This window comes from Bombus impatiens, unplaced genomic scaffold (genome assembly GCF_000188095.3).
Source record: "Bombus impatiens unplaced genomic scaffold, BIMP_2.2 scf_1060, whole genome shotgun sequence".
Taxonomy (NCBI): Eukaryota; Metazoa; Arthropoda; class Insecta; order Hymenoptera; family Apidae; genus Bombus; species Bombus impatiens.
In genome coordinates, this window is record NT_177479.1 from 309472 (window position 1) to 327549 (window position 18078).

General features: G+C 38.9%; 1 protein-coding gene across 8 annotated transcripts in view; it reads left to right on the forward strand.

Moving 5' to 3' along the window:
• Positions 1-18078, forward strand: part of LOC100748231 (glutamate receptor ionotropic, kainate 2) — a 113943-nt gene that overhangs the window by 85600 nt on the left and 10265 nt on the right. For 3 of the 8 annotated variants that reach the window (XM_033323521.1, XM_033323524.1, XM_033323523.1), the window contains exons 9-13: positions 3428-3529; positions 3603-3704; positions 4967-5236; positions 8561-8764; positions 13074-13178. In XM_033323521.1, the coding sequence (XP_033179412.1) occupies positions 3428-3529; positions 3603-3704; positions 4967-5236; positions 8561-8764; positions 13074-13178 (783 nt within the window). The remainder of the gene's footprint in view (positions 1-3427; positions 3530-3602; positions 3705-4966; positions 5237-8560; positions 8765-13073; positions 13179-18078) is intronic. The other 5 variants (XM_003493219.4, XM_033323522.1, XM_012391325.3 and 2 more) reach the window with 5 other exon arrangements.

Below are 18078 nucleotides of genomic sequence, written 5' to 3' on the forward strand. Positions count from 1 at the left end.
AATTCTTTAAATGTTGATCTTCCTGTTTTAATTACACTTCAGCAAAGTCAATTTAATTTCCTTTTCTGCAGATTAATTAGCGGCGAACTTTCGTGGAAGTCGTTCTTTGCGGAATAAAATATATAAAAGAAGGAAAAGTTTCAGCGTAAGCCTCCGTTCAAACATTTTCTCAATCGTTTCAAAGAAAACTTATGCTTTTTTATTTTTTTCTTTATACATTCCTCCTGGTTTCGGTATTTCACGGTTCCTCGAAGTTGACAGAAGTATCAGCTATCTCCGACGAACAAACGTCAGCTGCAGGAGCAGTGAAACTTTCCGAGCTTTCCCTATCGTATTCGTATCCACACAAAGGTTTCGATATATCAAAGGGGAACCATTTACGATTTTACAGTCATAGCTTACAAATCTTCGACGAATTTTACCCTACCAGATAAGATAACCACATTAACAACGAATAAAATGATCGACAGCTCCCCACCTTCTTCCTTCAGTTCGTCCAACATTTTCTTTCTTTTCCTTGCGACTCAACGAAGGGGAAATAAAGAGAGAATCACTGGTTTCCACGATCCTCCGATAAAATAGAGGTTCGTGTGTATTGGGCGAGATTATTTTGCTCGTCTAGTAGGGGATGAAAAAGAATTCGATGCTGCGGTAAATTCCCCGTGTCCGATAGAATGGAATTGTTCTCGGCTCGTTTCCTTGCCTGGATTCGACGGTGTCGGTCATTTCACCGCGAAAGGACTCCATAAAAATCAGAATCTAATAATACTCGTTGCCAGGTAACGGAACAGGAGGAAGTTGACGGTAATCCCCGAAGAAATTCCACGGAATTATTGTCCCGTGGGACTTATCCGCTGCTTTTATTTATTCGCTTCTGTTAGTTCCGCGATATTAAGAAGTTCCTCCGGTACTTTTTCCATCGGTTGAGACTGTTCCGCCGCTTATTCCGCGATCTAGAAAGGATCTAGAGGAGAGAAGAGAGAGAGAGAAAGAAAGTAAAAGGAGAAATCTATTTCCCTTTACACAGCCCATAAACGCGAGTAGATACGCGCGGGTTCGAGCAGAGACTCGCGAGTGAACGAATTCCCCGTTGCCTCGTAAGTTTTTTCACAAGGCCATAGCTAGAGTAATACTCTACGTTTCCTGGTATTCAAAGTGTTTTAATAAAGATTAAACGCAGTCTGAAGATAAAACGCTGCTGTATCTCCGGTAACTAGTTTTGAAATAAACAAGGCATAAATAAATTAAAAGATAAACGAAGTGTAAATTGAAAAGAGTTTTATGCATAAAAATAAACGCACGTATCTAGAATGTAAATTAAAATGAACGTATAAAGAGCGTTTTAACTTGCGGATATTTAAATTACATCTGCTGCTATTTAGAGTAGTAAGAGATGACTAAACAGAGTTTATGTTATTTCAAGAAGCGTATATGTACTGATAATAAAATTCCCGCAAAATTGTCTTAAGGGTGTTGTCTTCGATTTTCTATTTTTTTATTATTATAAACCTTAAACGCTTCTTATTGTTGTACACTGTTTATTAAAGTGACATAGACGTTCACTTTGAACGAGGTACTCTGTATAACAAACCATGCCATGATTTCCACCATCACCCATACGATCTTCACGCGAAAGAAACATGACGCGGAACATGTTAATTAACGTGCTCGTCACCGGTTCTTTATTTGCCCGTATTTCCCTTCTCAACAATACACCACTGGCAAAACTGTTAAATTACAGTTATACATCACCGTGTCTTTCCTCTCGTCGGTTCTTACCCCCTTCCCCCTCAAATTAGCGCCCTGGAGACGCAAATTAACGCAACTTTCCCCCAAAAGAACCCAAACTCTACATTCGCCAAGAAATGAAACAACAAAAATTATACAGGAACCTGGAACTTTTTAGAAACTACGATTATCGTGCATTTTATTCGTCCTTAACTTGCATGACATCGTTCCATGGGATCAGAGGCGCTTTCTTACTTCAGTTAAGAGTTACCACTCTTAAAAAGTCGTTATTACGGCGAATCCTTCGACGACGGAAGTCGTTAGGCTGGCTTTCGTCGCGCGACGAAGTCCAAGCGGAAACTGGCCGAGACGCTTGATCCACGCTTCCTTACTCCCCTGGCTACACCGCGCGAAAATATTTTGAGAACGTGCCGGATGACGCGTCTCTAGCTCGTGTCCCGTCGTCCAGGAGATCGTGGACCGCATAAATTTGAGAAACGGGCGGGGTAGCTTTGACCCCGACGGACTTTTTAATCTCCTCGTCATGTCTTTAGTTCCACGTTACCTTTCCGTTTTTCTCCCCAACAGCCACCGATTCTGGTACAAATGCGCAATTATGATTCAACGATCGTGAAAAGATTTTTTCGAACTTATCTTTGCGGACAGACAATAGAGAGACGTCTTTTATTACATTTTAGCTCGTGAGTTTCGGAGAGATTTTCTTGCAAGTTTGGTCTCTTTAAGATCTGGGACTTTTGGAAGTTGAAAACTGTTATAGTTGGTACACTTTGTTCGGTTTAAGCTGTATTAAAAGTTACCTTTTGTTATCTAGAACTATATATATTTTATATGTGTATATAAGAGAGAGAGAGAGAGAGAGAGAGAGAGAGAGAGAGTCAGAGAGCATTTTGTATATGTGTGTGTAAGATATATGAAAATATGTGTGCGATTAATATCCTATTTGTTTCCTCAGTTAACACTTTGACTGCCACATTGGTCATATATGATCTGCCACGGTTTCTCCTGTGATGCCACGATGGTCATTGATGACCGGAGTGCTCGAACTTCTTACAATTGTAAAAATTGTATGAAAATTGTCAGTTAGGGCATTCTGAATATAACCGATAAATAGAAGATACTTTGAAATAAAAAGTGCCCCATTGAACAATTAAATATTTTTATTAGAACATCGATAAAAAAAAATGAGAACAAAAATCTTGCATCTAACGGTGCATTGTGTTTGCATCCATATCTTTGAGAGGTAATCTACGAATATTATTATAAACACACCTTAGAAAATAATTGTAAATGCTGCTTTATAATCATATAATTAAAGTTAGAAGTGTGCATATACCTTACTATTATATATAGAATGAGCAAATACTGTTTACTAATATCTTCTACAAACGAAGCCTTGTTATAATATGTCGCTATCAATTGTTACCACGACGCCACGGTGGTCACCCGTGACCACCAATGAGATAAACGGTCCATTGGAGAAGAATATTGTCTTACATCGTCAATTTATTATTATTTTGCCATTATTTGCTTTGAATAATAAAAATACTCCCGTGGCGTCCTGAGCGAAACATGCGATTTCGGCGTGACGGTCAGTGTTAATAGTAACCAAGATATCGAAGACTGACAAACTATACCTTCCACGATAATTCTTGCATATGCAAAATACTTGCTCTTTCAGGTCGAGATGAAGGGTATTTCCGGTCCCATCGAGTTCAAAGAAGGGCGCAGAATTCAATTCAAGCTGGACCTGCTGAAACTGAAGCAACATTCGCTCGTCAAGGTACACTCTCTGTTTAACCATCGCTTCAAATTTTTTCACAGACATCATAAAAAATCACATGAGAATGAAATAGGTCGGTGAATGGCGTCCAGGCGCCGGCGTCAATGTGACGGACACCGCGGCATTTTTCGAGCCAGGAACAGCGAATGTCACTCTGCTCGTCATCACTATATTGGTGAGTCTTAAACACTGAATTTTCCTCTTTCAAATGTCATTCATTCCTATTTAAAATCACGGAAAGGCAATCTCTCCCATTTTAATAAATCGCAGAAGGACTAATTCGATACGTTTTCGCGTCTATCGTTTTAAGCTTCGCGCGAATCGCAAACCACGTTTTCCTACTGTTAATCGAAAATAAGACGTACCCGAAATAAACTCGAAGTAGAACTTTATAATACGTGGATAATATCGAAGCAACAAGTGTAGGAAAATTTGATAAGAATGGAGAAATCAATGGAATGTCATCGAACGATCGCATCGTAAAAAGCTGAGGAACGTTTGACTGAATTGATCATGTTAGGTGACGTTTCAGGCACACGAGCAATAACACGTCACCTGAAAGACTTCGACACGAAGATTCGAGCAATAGAGTGTTCATTGTCAATGATCCGTAGGAAGGATATTTACGAGCCACCGTGGCGAAGTCCGCGTAACGGAACCTCGTACTTTATGTCCGGTATCCGTACTACCTAACGCGTTATTCCGATCGAAGGATAGAGGCTAAAGTGGTATAAAATTTCTACGTTTCCCGGGGATAAAATCGACTGCATCGGCGAGTCGTGAAATCGCTAACAATCGAACCAACATAGAGCTGCTATAGTATGGCTGGAAGATTTCCAGAGGTTAGGGCCATTTTCCTCCGCTCAAATAGGATAAACGTAGAAACGCAAAATTGTCGTAGGTATTCTGGTTCGGATTATGGCAAATTGTATGCAATCTTTGTATAATTTTCCTTTTAAAATATTTCTGAAGCTTTCAAAAAAACGAATATAGGAACATGAAATTGTCGTATCGCATTCCAGGACCCTTTTGCACAACAATAGCAGTAAATTGTCAAGTTACAAGTTCTAGACTAGTTATAGACTTTTCATTTTCACAATTTTACCCTAAGTAGAACTATCAAACGACTTGCCATTTCTAAAATTTCATTTGTTTTATTATTACACAGCGAAATATATTAACTTGTGACGTGAGAAATTTCATTAATAAAAATTTTAATTATTACAATTGTGTAAGGCAGCACGAACTACGATAAATCGTACGCTATCGACTTTTTTAGCGTTTAGAAGACACTGATAGTTTCTACACGATAAATCGATAATTATTCGATCGATGACGTTGAAAATAGCTAGCGATGCGAATTTCTCCCATTTGGAAAAGCCTCTCGGGAGCGATTAGGGAACCGTACGAACGTGAAACATGTATCGTCCTGTGTAGGCTCGTGTATCGTCCAGATCTGATAGCGTGTTCCGTTGTTTGCATGGACCCCCTGTTGCGACACAGGAAATTCCATACGTGATGATGCACTACGAAAAAAACTACACGGGGAACGCGCGGTTTTACGGTTTTTGCGTGGACCTACTGGAGGCGGTGGCAAGGGAAGTCGGCTTCTCATACAGATTGGAGCTGGTACCGGACAGGAAGTACGGCGCGAAAGACCCGGAAACCGGGGAGTGGAACGGCATCGTCAGAGAACTCATGCGACATGTATGATTTGGTTTGTTTAATTTCTCTCATCTCACTTGGTTCTCACACCTTTCTCTCCCACGCGCGTGATTTCCACCTAGGTAACTATAGATACACACTCTAACCAATCTTACACAGTTAACATTCTCTAGACTGCCTTTGTCTCTTTCCAATATTAGATCACTCTTTTCATTCTTTTAGTCGATACAAGTTTACATAACGATTTAATGTCTCCTTACACTTGTGAATAGTCTCATACGCACCTGATAGTTACATTAGCCTAGACACTCGAATTTAACGTTTAACAAATTGAAACGTTATCGCTTCAATATGGAATGCGCCCATTGGTATCGTAATTAAAAATTACGTTATCTATCGGGGAATATTAATTCTATCCTAATAATGAAATAATATTATGTGATATTGAGTACTACTAAATGTCGAAATATCAATTAATATCTTCTACGTTTAATGTAGATAACGTAACTTTTAGTTCGCATATCAATTGTCGTGTTCCATAATTAAAGTGTTAACGTACAATGTACTCTTAGTGTCAGTGAATTAGGTGGTTGCTGTAAACACAGATACATAGATAAACATAGATAAAGGACATGTGTAGGTAATAGACAATCCCTCGGGAATACTTCGAATAACCGCGAAACACTTCGACTCTCGATAGGATTCAAGGGTGAAATACTTGTTACAACACGAAGATTTGCTGCATGAATCCAAGGCAAAAGTTGCAACACAACGTACGAAAAGGATTTTTTGGTCGCTCCATTTCGATTAAAATCACCTCTCACCAGGATGATACAGAGCAACATAAAAGACCCACCTCCGTTCACTTTTGTACTCGCGCTGATTATTAGACGTTTGGACGTCTCTCGACTCGTCGTTTATTCAGACCTGTCCACCTTCTAAATCATCGTAATCGATCATTCGCGCGACTTGTCTCGCCTCGTCTGACCGAGGAGTCGAAGCTAAATCACCGACTGTCGCCGCATCGCGTAATAAAGCCCATAAATCGAGCATGGATCACGAGCTGTTAATTGACATTAGTCAATTGACCACTGAGAAAGCTATGAACCAAGTCTCAAATTTCTTTCATTATAAAATAACACGATAGAAGAATTTGCAACAAACTATTTAATTGCAGATATACATATTTAATTAATCATATATCCATTAAGTTGTTGTATATGAATAGTTGTATTTCTACGAAGGTTGAATTTCAGAGGCTGCTATCATCTCATATAAATTTCGGCCTATTATATTATAATTATATCATAGTATACTATACGTATTATGTAGAAGTATTAAAACCTCGTTACTAATCGTCGTAGACAATTAATCAAAATATCCATTCGAGTTCCTATGTGAGTTTAAATTTGGGAAAACTGCTGTGTAAATTTCTTTAAAAATTATCATTATTATTATTATTTAAAGAGCCTGTAAAAGAAGTAACTATGATAACTAGATTCCAAGAATTTTTTAACTTTACAACTGATACTTCTTGTAAATCTTGATTCATAAAATTACTTATTCGTTGAGGAAATATTAAGTATATGTATAGATAATGTTTAGAAGATTTTATACTCTGCTATAAAATAATTTCAAATCACCTGATGGTTACAAGAACGATTCGATTAGGATGAAAAGTTAATCACGGATAGGGATTCTTGTCATAACGCAGAAATTTCGGAACTTCTCTGTCTTCCTCTTCGGGAATCTGTTCGTTTTGGGGTAAAGTTGACGTGATTAACGGAACTCGCGAACACACATGCCTAATTTGCAATTCGGGAGAATAGCGAAGGTTCGATGTGCGAGCACGCCTCTGAATTTCCCCATTTACCGAAACACCCCGCCCCGCTGGTGGAACTTAAATTAAACTTAAATGAATTCGATTTTCCAATTACTCGACCACAAACCACTCCATCACCGCAAATTACACGGATCTCTTCTATGTTCAGCGAACACACGTGTATCTGGAAAACAAGATCTTTTCATTCCCCTCCCCCAACCGTACCGCGTGTCACAAAGTAGGTGGCAAAGTTCATTCACGAGTTCAAATGAGTTTTCGTTTGAGTCTTATACGAGCCTCTCAAAAGACAAACTGCTCGATTTCTTGAATGTTTTATAGGATTGTTGCTTTGTACAATTTCCCAATTTCATTACATAAGCACGCGATTGATGTGCAATTTTCAAGAAACAAATTACTTCCAGGAGTTCATTTGTTATGAAAATTAGCAGGAAATTCTGATAAAATTAAAATACAAAATACGAAGATTAAAATAGGAAAATTAATAGAAGAATTATAAAAATTATTAGAATTATAAATTATAAGCGAATGGAGAATGTAGGTAATATTCTGCGCCGAATTGTACACAGAGAGTGTTTAAAATCCAACTAGGTGAATTTTCGAGTCATTTTACCTATCCAGAGTGTCGCGTTCATTCGAGACTTTTACTTTCAAAATGAATTATACCGTCGCGTCGAAAATCCCCATGCGGGAGAGAAGGCGCAGGTAGAAACATTCTCTTTCGTCGTTTCGTTTGTCTCTTCCACGTTCTTGCAACTGAGTTGCCTTGTACGCGTGGCTACATTATCCCGAGGGAACGTTCGTGGTAATAGTCTATCGAGTGGTAATCCATTTAGCCGGTAATCAGCATCGAACGCCGTCCAGTACGAGGCTCTACGCGTCGTGCATTTGCGGTAAATATCGATCAGATTCGTTCGAGACACGTGGTACAATGGAGGCTCGATCGTCGACAAACATCGTCTCTCTCTTTTCCCTTTTTCGGCTACTTTCGAGTAGGAGACACTATATGCGAAGAATAATTGGGATAATTTATAAATCGAACTGTAGATTGGTACAAAGTAGCAGCTATCTTACAGTTAAATGCCTCGAGGAACGTTAGTGGTAAAAGCTGAAATGTTAGAAAGAAGAAAAGAAAAGCTAGCTTCTCATTTGTGTAACCGATTATCCTTACAAAGAGTGGGTAGAAAACTTTCTGACAAGGATGAGAGGAAACTAAAGGCAAATTAGAGAAGCTACGAAGGGATAGAGTAGTGAAAAAATGATTAATATTCAAGTAGAAATGGTCGAAAAATGAAAGAGGAACAGGGGATCTTAATGAAAAAGGGAAGGTTAATAAAACAAAAGTAAAAGAGAAAACATATGAATGATGTGGTAGAAGCAAGGTACTATAGGATGGGGAAAAAAGAGTCTTACAGATACGTACGGATAAAGAGAAAGCAAAAAAAGATCGGGAAAGTGAGGTCAGAAAAGAGAAGAGGAAGAAGAAGAGGACAAAAGGTAGTAGCTCCTTTTTATGGTCCCCGTAGGAGCAGCCGTACGTAATGCTGAAGAGCAGAGGGAATTTCAGCGGGAACGCACGTTACGAGGGCTTCTGCATCGACCTACTCAAGGAGATAGCTCACATGGTGGGCTTCGCCTACAGGATCGAGCTCGTGCCGGATGGCAAGTACGGCGTTTACGATTACGAGACTGGCGAGTGGAACGGAATAGTCCGCCAGCTGATAGACAAGGTGAGTATGTCTATTCTCGAAGCGTCTACGCTCGTGGAAATTTACATGTAACCGCGCCGCCACGCCGCAACCTCGTCACGATCACGCTCTGGAGAGTACACATTACGTTTGCTCGTAAGTACATTTCGGATAGTTGAAGCAAGTGTCCCCATAGACGAGGATACTGAAGCATCGACGATGAAGCGCGGGTTCAGTACACCCTGGGAATGTTGCTTTATTTATAGGATTTTGTATGTCACGGATGCATTAACAGGCGTTTTAAAGCAGCACAGAATAAATTAATATCGATTTACAATAGAACCGCGGATCACAAGTGAAAAAACATAAAGAAGTCATATGTATTTCCTGTCTTTTATAGAAGAGCAATTTTAGAGTTGAATGTGCTTTTAACTTTGCATTATCCACTACCTGGCATAAAAATTGGGAAATCAACAGGAATGAATTTATATTTTTCCCATGTTGTCTTCGATTAATTACAAACACGCAATTTGATTACGAATGAATTGAAATTGACCGAGAGTTGCAGTTTCGTAAAAATTGTCACAGCCAATTATAAATTGGGTAGTCTTGTCGATAGTTTCAGTATTGAAATAAAAATCTACGTTATTGACAAAACCACCTGACATAACCTAATTGAAAACATAACAAATATGAAGATATATCTTTGCACATGCTTCATCGTTCAACGATGATGGAGCGAGAGAAGAAGGGTATACAATTTAATAAAAATTGGTTAAAAGTTTGTTAAAAGTACGTTAAAATAATATTGAATATCCTGGAGGAAGAACGAATTGATGATTGCATTATGAAATGTCTATTCCGTACATTACGCGCGTAGCTGTAATATATCAGATAAAAAGAACTTAGAAAATCTTTAGCGCGGTTGCTAAGATACTTGTCTTGCGAACTCGAGAGTTTCATTATCACTAAATTCGGTCTATTATTTAAACTTCTTTTTAAATTAAATAAATTATATCTCCAGTACACTGTCGTAGTACTTGAAACTAGAATAAACTTCTCAATATCCATCGTGATAAAAAATTGTTTTTTAACTTGTATACAAGTTAAAAAAAAGCGATAAAACGAAGATAATGAATTACCCTTCGTTAATTCCCTAGCGAATTCGAAACTCCGAATTCCAAGTGCAAGTTCTCGGCTAACTACCGTCAACAAAGATACGGTGGGTGCGACAACACATTCCGGGAAAACAATTTGCAATGCAAATCGCGAGCCGATGCAACGGAACGATGGAAATGTGTGCATCGTGTTCCCTACTGGCTCGTGTGAGAGGTGCGAAACCATGGTTCCGTGTATGGTAGCTTCAACCGTCAACCAAATGAGACCTAGGTAGCAGCTAATACGCGCACAGCCGATTGATTAAGTGCGGATTACGTCTAGCAGATCTCTGCCAACCGGGAATCAAATACTATCAGTGATAAAGTTAGCAAATTAGCGCGTTACCAACAACTTGACGGAACGTTCCTCTTGCACACTCTGTGCGGCCCTTGGGAGAGATGAAAATTGCATTAAAAGAGATGAAAATTCATTCGACCAACGTCCCGTATGCGTTACTTCGAAGTGAATCTGTAAAATATAGTAACGCTTCGTTTGTTTCAGGATCATATTCTGGCAAAAAAAAAAGAACAAACGAGATTAAAACCATCGTGTCGTAAAAAATATAAAGCTCGCACGTATAATAGTAGATGTGTCCGTCCAACTCTCTCTCTCTCTCTCTCTCTCTTAACAGGGAAATTCCAGAAACTACTTTCGCAATAAATCTCGAACGTCGGAGTCGGGCTATTCGGTATTCTAGAAAGCTCAAGTCGAATGTGTACTTTCCTGCGCGATGCATAATGGATGAATCCGGGGTTCGCGGATCTTTGCGTCCGTGGAACAAATTAATATCGCGGTTTCGGAGAAATTAGCGCGGCAATAATTTTCACGCGTTTACAGTCTAGTCGAGCAAAAACACAGACGCCCGCGCAATTGCGAAACGTTAGGGGGAGTCGAGCGCGCGCCATGGATTCGAACTTAAAATCACAGCGGAATTCCTCGACAAATGGAATTAACAGAAACTTGGTTGGAGAATTAGTCGGAGCAAAAGATAATTAACGGTTAAACGAAAACCAGTTTAAAGGGGTGCGCGATTGCAAAGGACTGAAAACGAAGAGAAATTTCCTGCGGCTGGGAGTTTTTCCCACCATGTACCTAGCACGACAGCTGGCACAAAGCGGACGGCGCTAAATCACCCGAGGTTGCTGTTATTAATTTTGTCAGATGATCATTAATAATTCTCGTGTCTAGGCAGTGGCGCGCCAACGGAAAAGTGCGACTTAATCGCCGCGATTTTTCTGTAATAAAGAAGAAGGGGAACTCGGGTTGAATAAGTGGCTTTACTTAGAATTCCCTTTCGCTCTCTAATGGCGATAGATGTGTATATAATTTACGCGAGTCCCGTGATTAATGAACGAGCCTCTCCTTTCTTTTTCTTCTCTTTTACATAGGTACACATAGGTAAATAAATAGCGCGCCGATATCGCGTAAATGCGTTCGCTGCAGAAATATTCGATCAATAGGAAATAATTAAAACGTTCCATTTGAAAATTCCTTCGATATTACGAGAGGCTTATTTTCCCTACGTCTAACCTCTCTGCCGATCCAGGAATGCAGTTTTCGAACGAAGTTACGGCAGCACGATCGAAACGATCCGAATGGCTGGTAAAAAAAGAAAAAAAAAGAAAAGCAAGGTGGAACGCTGACGAAACTCTCGCCAACTCCTCGTAGGACTGGATTAAAAAAAAAGGAAGAAAATTCTGGCTCAATCATCGGTGATTCTGCGCGAGAAACTGTGCTCGAAAAGTCTGGTTCGACGGCCGGCTCTGTCGATGGCTCGGCAAATTGATTTAACTGATCGTTTTTTACGTTACGTTACGTTACGTTACGTTACGTTCTCGGTGCGTTTCCATGAAAAACAGGCCATCTCGACTAGAGTCACGATGTTCGTGGAGAACTGTTTTTTTACTTTAATTTTTCTCTTTACCTCTCTGCCGCTCACTGTTCGCTGCAGGCTGAATCTTTCCGATCTTTTTCACCTCTGGGATATATTCTAATACCATTAACGCTAGAGGTACCGACGACGACACGAGTGTAAAACTTGTACGAAAAAGATGAAGAATAAAACGCGTATAGGCAATGTACGCTGTCGGTAGAAAGTTTGAACATTTCGACCATTCTATTTAAATCGTATTTAAAATACTACGAGACACGAGGATAATTATCAAGTATTTGATAGAACGGTCGTTAGAACGATCGTTTTATCGAACGAGATAGAAGAACAAAAGAAGAAATGGAGGAAAGACACGCGAAGGGGTGAGCTGTGCGGTTTCTTTCAGCCAGCCTTATCGGTCGTGACCACATATACGGTTTCCAAGCAGCCGCAGCCAGAAATAAATCTGCCTAGTCTCATGGCGTGCCCTATGGCACAGCAAGTGCTTTTCCAGACGCTGAAAAAGCAGCGAGATAACGTATCTCGGCTGCGTATGCATACCGCGTTTTGCATCGTAGTCCCGAAAACCGTTTTCTCGGCCAAATCTTTTCCCTTCTATCAAGTCCTCGAGCGATTCTTCGATTTTTGCGAAACCTGGACACAGATTGAATGGATTTTTCAATGAATTCGAATCGTACGACTCGTCCATGGGTCAACGACGTTCGATTTCTTTACCTGTTTTCATGAACCTCAATGGGATACCGTTCTAAAGATAGGAAGTAAAAAATAACGATCCCTGTAGAAATTTCACTGTACCTAGGTAATGTCCATACGAGGTGATTTTAACGTAGACGTAGAATTTGAAATGATGTACATTTAAAAAGCGAGTAGATTTCCTAGCGTTTTACCCTTGCTTCCGTAGCAAGTCTTAAATCCTGCACCAACTGCACGTCATTTCACAAGAACACCGCCACTCTCACTGCTTTCGATTAGACATAGGAAATTAGATTTAGGAGATACAGATACATGCAGAAACGTGAAAGAACATGGAGAAAGGTAGGAGATACACAACCACCAGATACAACCGCCAGCAAATGAATCCATATATTCTATCACATTTTCGTGAAATACGGTTAGATACTTTGATCTATGTTTCTACATGTTATATAGCATCTTTCATACTTATTTTTCTTTTAAAGAATGTATAGATCCATGTATCTAACCGCATTGCATTTACGAAACATTATATCCTCAGTTTTGCCGAAGCAACGTCGTTTCCTTCGTTTCCGTCGACTAATCGAACGTATTCGTCTCTATTCGCAGAAAGCAGACTTGGCAGTCGGCTCGATGACCATCAATTACGCCCGCGAAAGCGTGATCGACTTTACGAAACCGTTCATGAACCTTGGAATTTCGATTCTCTTCAAGGTAAGATCTTTTAAGAATTTTGTTCTACTTTATGTAAAAGTAAAGAAAGAGAAGAAAATATAAAAATCTATTTAAATGTGTAAATATCTGCAATTTACCTAATCTGTGGATACCATCTACCTTTTTGGAGGAAACGAGCGATCGAACGCGCTTAAAAGAATCGCTGGTCCAAATAAAACACTCGTTTAATCCGGCTCGATTCGATACCGCGTTCATTCTCATCCGGAAATTCATATTTCCGATTCTGCCACTTATACTACCATTCGCTGGTTAATCTGACTTTTTTCTCCATGCCTTTGTATCTCTGGCTGTTTAAATTGATCTCGCGACTAGCACATTTCTCGACTATAACATTTACCTTGCTCTGACCATTTAATTAAATACGTATTAATTTCTGTATTTGTGATTTTTTTTTTTTTTTTTACCTTTTCATCATATAAAGTTGGAAATTTGTAACATCCGTATTAGTTTGTTCTCTCGATTAAAGAACGAATAGCCGCTAAGAGGCGACATCGTCACGGAAAGGCTACTAAAACGCAGAAACAGCCATAACTTGGAAACGAGAACGAACGACAAAAGTAAACTCGCGTGAACCTTTTATTGCCCTCCCAGTTGCAGTACGACAACCTGAAAGTTATATCTGTACATTAAAATACCTTGTAATTCACCCTCTCTTTTTTTTTTACTTTTTCGGTTCTCCTTTCGTCACTGCGGGCGTATTAAAATACTTGTGTTTTCATGGAAAATTATAAATAGCATTTTTTTAAACGACGTTATTCTCCAATTTCAACGTTGTTTATCTACAATTAACTGACCAAACCATATGTTAATTTTCAACTGGTCTTCCACCTTATCTTCTTTCGTTTGTTTTATGAATTTCAGAAATTTGTAGTATAAATCACCGCTAAAACCAGATCATATCCTTAAAATACTCTTAAAATTAAACTGTAGCATTGTTGGAAAAAACGACCTTGAACGATCGATCGATTTCAGTGAGACTACGGAGCAGCCTTAACACGCTTTTCAATTTTACTCGCGACACGGAACAGAGGCCGCGTCAATCGACCAAAACGTAACGTGTATCGTTTCCGGTGATGTGTCGTCCGGCTCGAGCCGCATTTCGAATCGATCTACGCTCATACATGTACAATGCACATACGTAGATATGATTCATATAGCTGGAAAGAATCGCTGATCAAATCGGCGCGATCGAATTGAACTCCTCGTGAACACGTCCCAAATGAATAAATATTCGCGTGGTGCGTGTTCAAGCGACGATTATTATTTCGCGACGCGTGAGAAATTGGCGTGACAGGTCACACCACGTGATGCCACGTGCTAATTAGACCCGCGGATGATGGCACTCGAAACATTCGATTAGCCGGAGATCCGGTCGAGCGAGAAATTCGATTTCCGTTTGACCAGCCGATTCCATGACCTTTTCTGTTAAGTCGATCGCTTGGAACGATATTTCTTTTGTTGAGTTGGTTTTTTGCGAATAACGGGTGATCCAGTTTGCTAACAAAATGTGTCGAATGTACTTTTGAATTACGGTTGAGTGGTGAAATAGTAATAGTGCGAAAGTGTACGTGATGGAAAAATGATAAAAAATTCTATTTGTGTGAAGAAATTCATCACTGATTAATTACTGACAGATAGTTGATTATCTTCACCTAATGCATCTGCCAACGAAAACAACGTTATTTGTGAGCTGAATGAATAGATGTTTGTAAGAATTATTATTAGATTTCTACTCCTCGTATTTTATTGCTGATTCTTCATAAAAAAAATTCCACTTCCAATGCATTCTTAACGAAGAAACCATTATTTACCTCATAATAAATCAGGAAATAAATCAGACACTTCGATAAACCGAAAATTCTCGCAGAAACGATGTTAGAAATTCACAACATTGACTCAGCGAACAATGCTGGGTTTACATTGGTCTAGTGGCATTCCAGTCCGGTGATCCAATCCAGCACAGGGTCGTTGTTGGAATGATGAAAACAATGTTCTCGTGCCATTACAGGGACGTCATTCCAATAAGCAAACCAGCCCAACGACTCGATGATTCGGAAGTCTATTCTACTATCCGATGTTTACTCCCAGCATCGAGAGCACAACACTTCAGCATTACTGGAATCATCTAAACGTCTCGATATTCGATACTAATTGACACGTAGTACGGTGTATCTATTACAATCTACCACTTTAAACGATAAAAAAAAATTTGGAATAACACAGACCATAACATTGATCGATTTCCAGTCAAACAACTGGAATGTAATCGCTTGGCTCAGCGACTGAACTAATGTAAAGCCAGCTTTTTAGTGTGCGTACCATGGAAGAACAACAACGACAGTAACGACAGCAAGAAAGACAAACGAGCGTCGCGACTCCTATATAAAATTTTCTAGACGATCGTGCTTCGTTCAGTTTCAGCCTCGTTCCACGTTTTGTCTTTTATTTGCCGGCTAACGATGGAAAACCCAATCGGCCGTTTCTCAATTGGGCCAAATTTATAGAACGACCGTGTCAGTTCCACTTCTCGCTTCTCGATCTTTCACCTCTTTCTCTTTTTTATCGTATTTTTCCATACTTCTTTATTTCGTCGCCAAAATCAAGTAACATACAATTATCCATAATATTTGATTTATATTTATGATTCATTAGATTTATTAGAATTATTCCATAATTGATTTAAACTTAAAATGAAGAAGTTTGTTATCGTGTTCACTTTAGAAGACAAGTTAATTCGTTGCTCGAATTGAGAATCTTTTTGACATTTACAGTTACATAGAAAAAATCTTTATACAGCTTCCAAATTTTGTTTAGATAAGATATATAAATCATTTTTGGTTAAATAACGATTTCTTAACGTGTAGAGCAATAATAAAAATAATTCTTATTCATCTTCGCATACAACGCACTAATTTTACAACAACATTTCGTATAATGTGATTTTTTTACTCTTATGTAATTATGACTCTTTTGTATAATATACCAAAATTTATGTTGAGCGTAAATATTTTTTACTTTATTTATAAACCTGAGGTGGATAGGTCGTGACAGGTGCGGAAAAAACACTCGGGTATAGTTAACAAGATATATTTATTAATAGATACGCTATATGTACTTATATGTTCTACTTGGCATAGAACTCGCGATTACTATTAGCGGTTCGCGATACGCGATTAAAAGTTCGACTTTTGGGCGATGCGTTACGATGCACGATACAAGTTCGGATGATGATTGCTTACGATGCCGAGGAACTCGGGTCAACTATTACTGCCGACTACCAACTATCGACTCTGACTGACGTCTAACGACTGACTTTCCGTCACGATGATGCTGCATGGGGTGGGGAAAACTATGATAGGGTGTGTCTAAGGATACGAGATCATCGGATTCATCGAGAAAAGACTTCGTTCGGAAAGTGAGGGAAATGGACGTTGCTGTTAATTGGTTAATTTCTATGTTGGTGGTTGAAGAAGAATGCTAACCGCCCTCGAGAGAAGCCCGAGTTCACTAGCGAGAAGCATCGTACGTAAGAAAAGCAGATTTCCCGTATATTCCCGTAGTAGGTGATAGATTTAGGGACTGTTAAGACAAAGACTATTTGTTCGTTAGCTAAATAAATCCTAAGATTTATAGCGGGTCCTTAGGCTAGCTGAAAATATACAGTGAAAATGTATCGACATCTGGCAATCATCTTATCCGAAGAATAAGGTCTTTGTGTAGCGAGCCACGAGCCAGAAACCGTTGGAAAGTTTACTGTCGAGTGCCGCTACAAATTCTTATTTTTTACACGTTGTTTAGTCTCTTTTAAAAATGAATTATGCCACACGTACATTTGCAAAAACTAAACCTACCAAAAATGAACTTGTCTTTGTTAACATTTTATTTCATGTTCATAGAAGTTTCATATTAAGAGACGTTATCAGATAACAAGAAACGAGGAAATAAAAGAAAGCATTTATTTCCAATTCTCGGACGCTATAACTCGCTATAAACAGCATGCTTAATCGCTTAACTTTGCTAGCTTTTTAAACGATAGGAAATTTAATTAATTTCGTTTCACATTCGCCATGGAAATTAATATTTTGCTGCAGCTTGTTTCAATTTCACCGCCGTGTTTGCTTGTTTCAAAGCAAAGTGAAGATACCCTTCTTTTTTTTCCCCTCCTTTTGGCTTGGTACAAACTCGTCGCTCGTAAATAACACGGTATACGCCACTGGTAGTATTCGAATTACGAATGAAATCGTTATTCGCACGGTTTTTATTGTTGCCGTTGTTCTTGCTAATTCATAGCGCGACCACGTTAATTGCCAGCAAATTTTCTTCCTTCGAGTTACTTTCCCCAGCGAGCAAATACGCCGAGAACGAAGGTTATTCTTTTATCGCGTATTGTGGAAAATAAGCTGTTCTGGAATAGCGGTTCTCATTTGTACAAAATTTCTTATTTCATATAACAATCAAGATAGCCCATTGTGTGTGGTCATGTCGCCTAAGGTAATGTTCAGATATTTTCATCAACCTTTTCATTTTCTTTATAATTCTACAACAATTAGCGGATTACACGGTAAAGGGTATTCTAAATATTCTAAAATAATAAAATAAATATCCTAAATTATTCTAAAGCAAAGAATTTCCAAGTTGACTCCTTATTAAATCCTTAACTTGCAAGGATGGCATTGGAAATGCGCAAAGGCAAATGGAAGCTTTCGTTGGTGACTTTTCAACTAAATACCCGAACCTGTATGCGTAAAAGACGAAGTATTTACTAGAAATAGTATTTAAATATTAGGTTGTCCAAAAAGTTTCTTTCGTTTTATAAGTATATAATACACGCACAATGTTTTCTGTTTTATATTAGTTTATTGAATTACGCGCGAACATA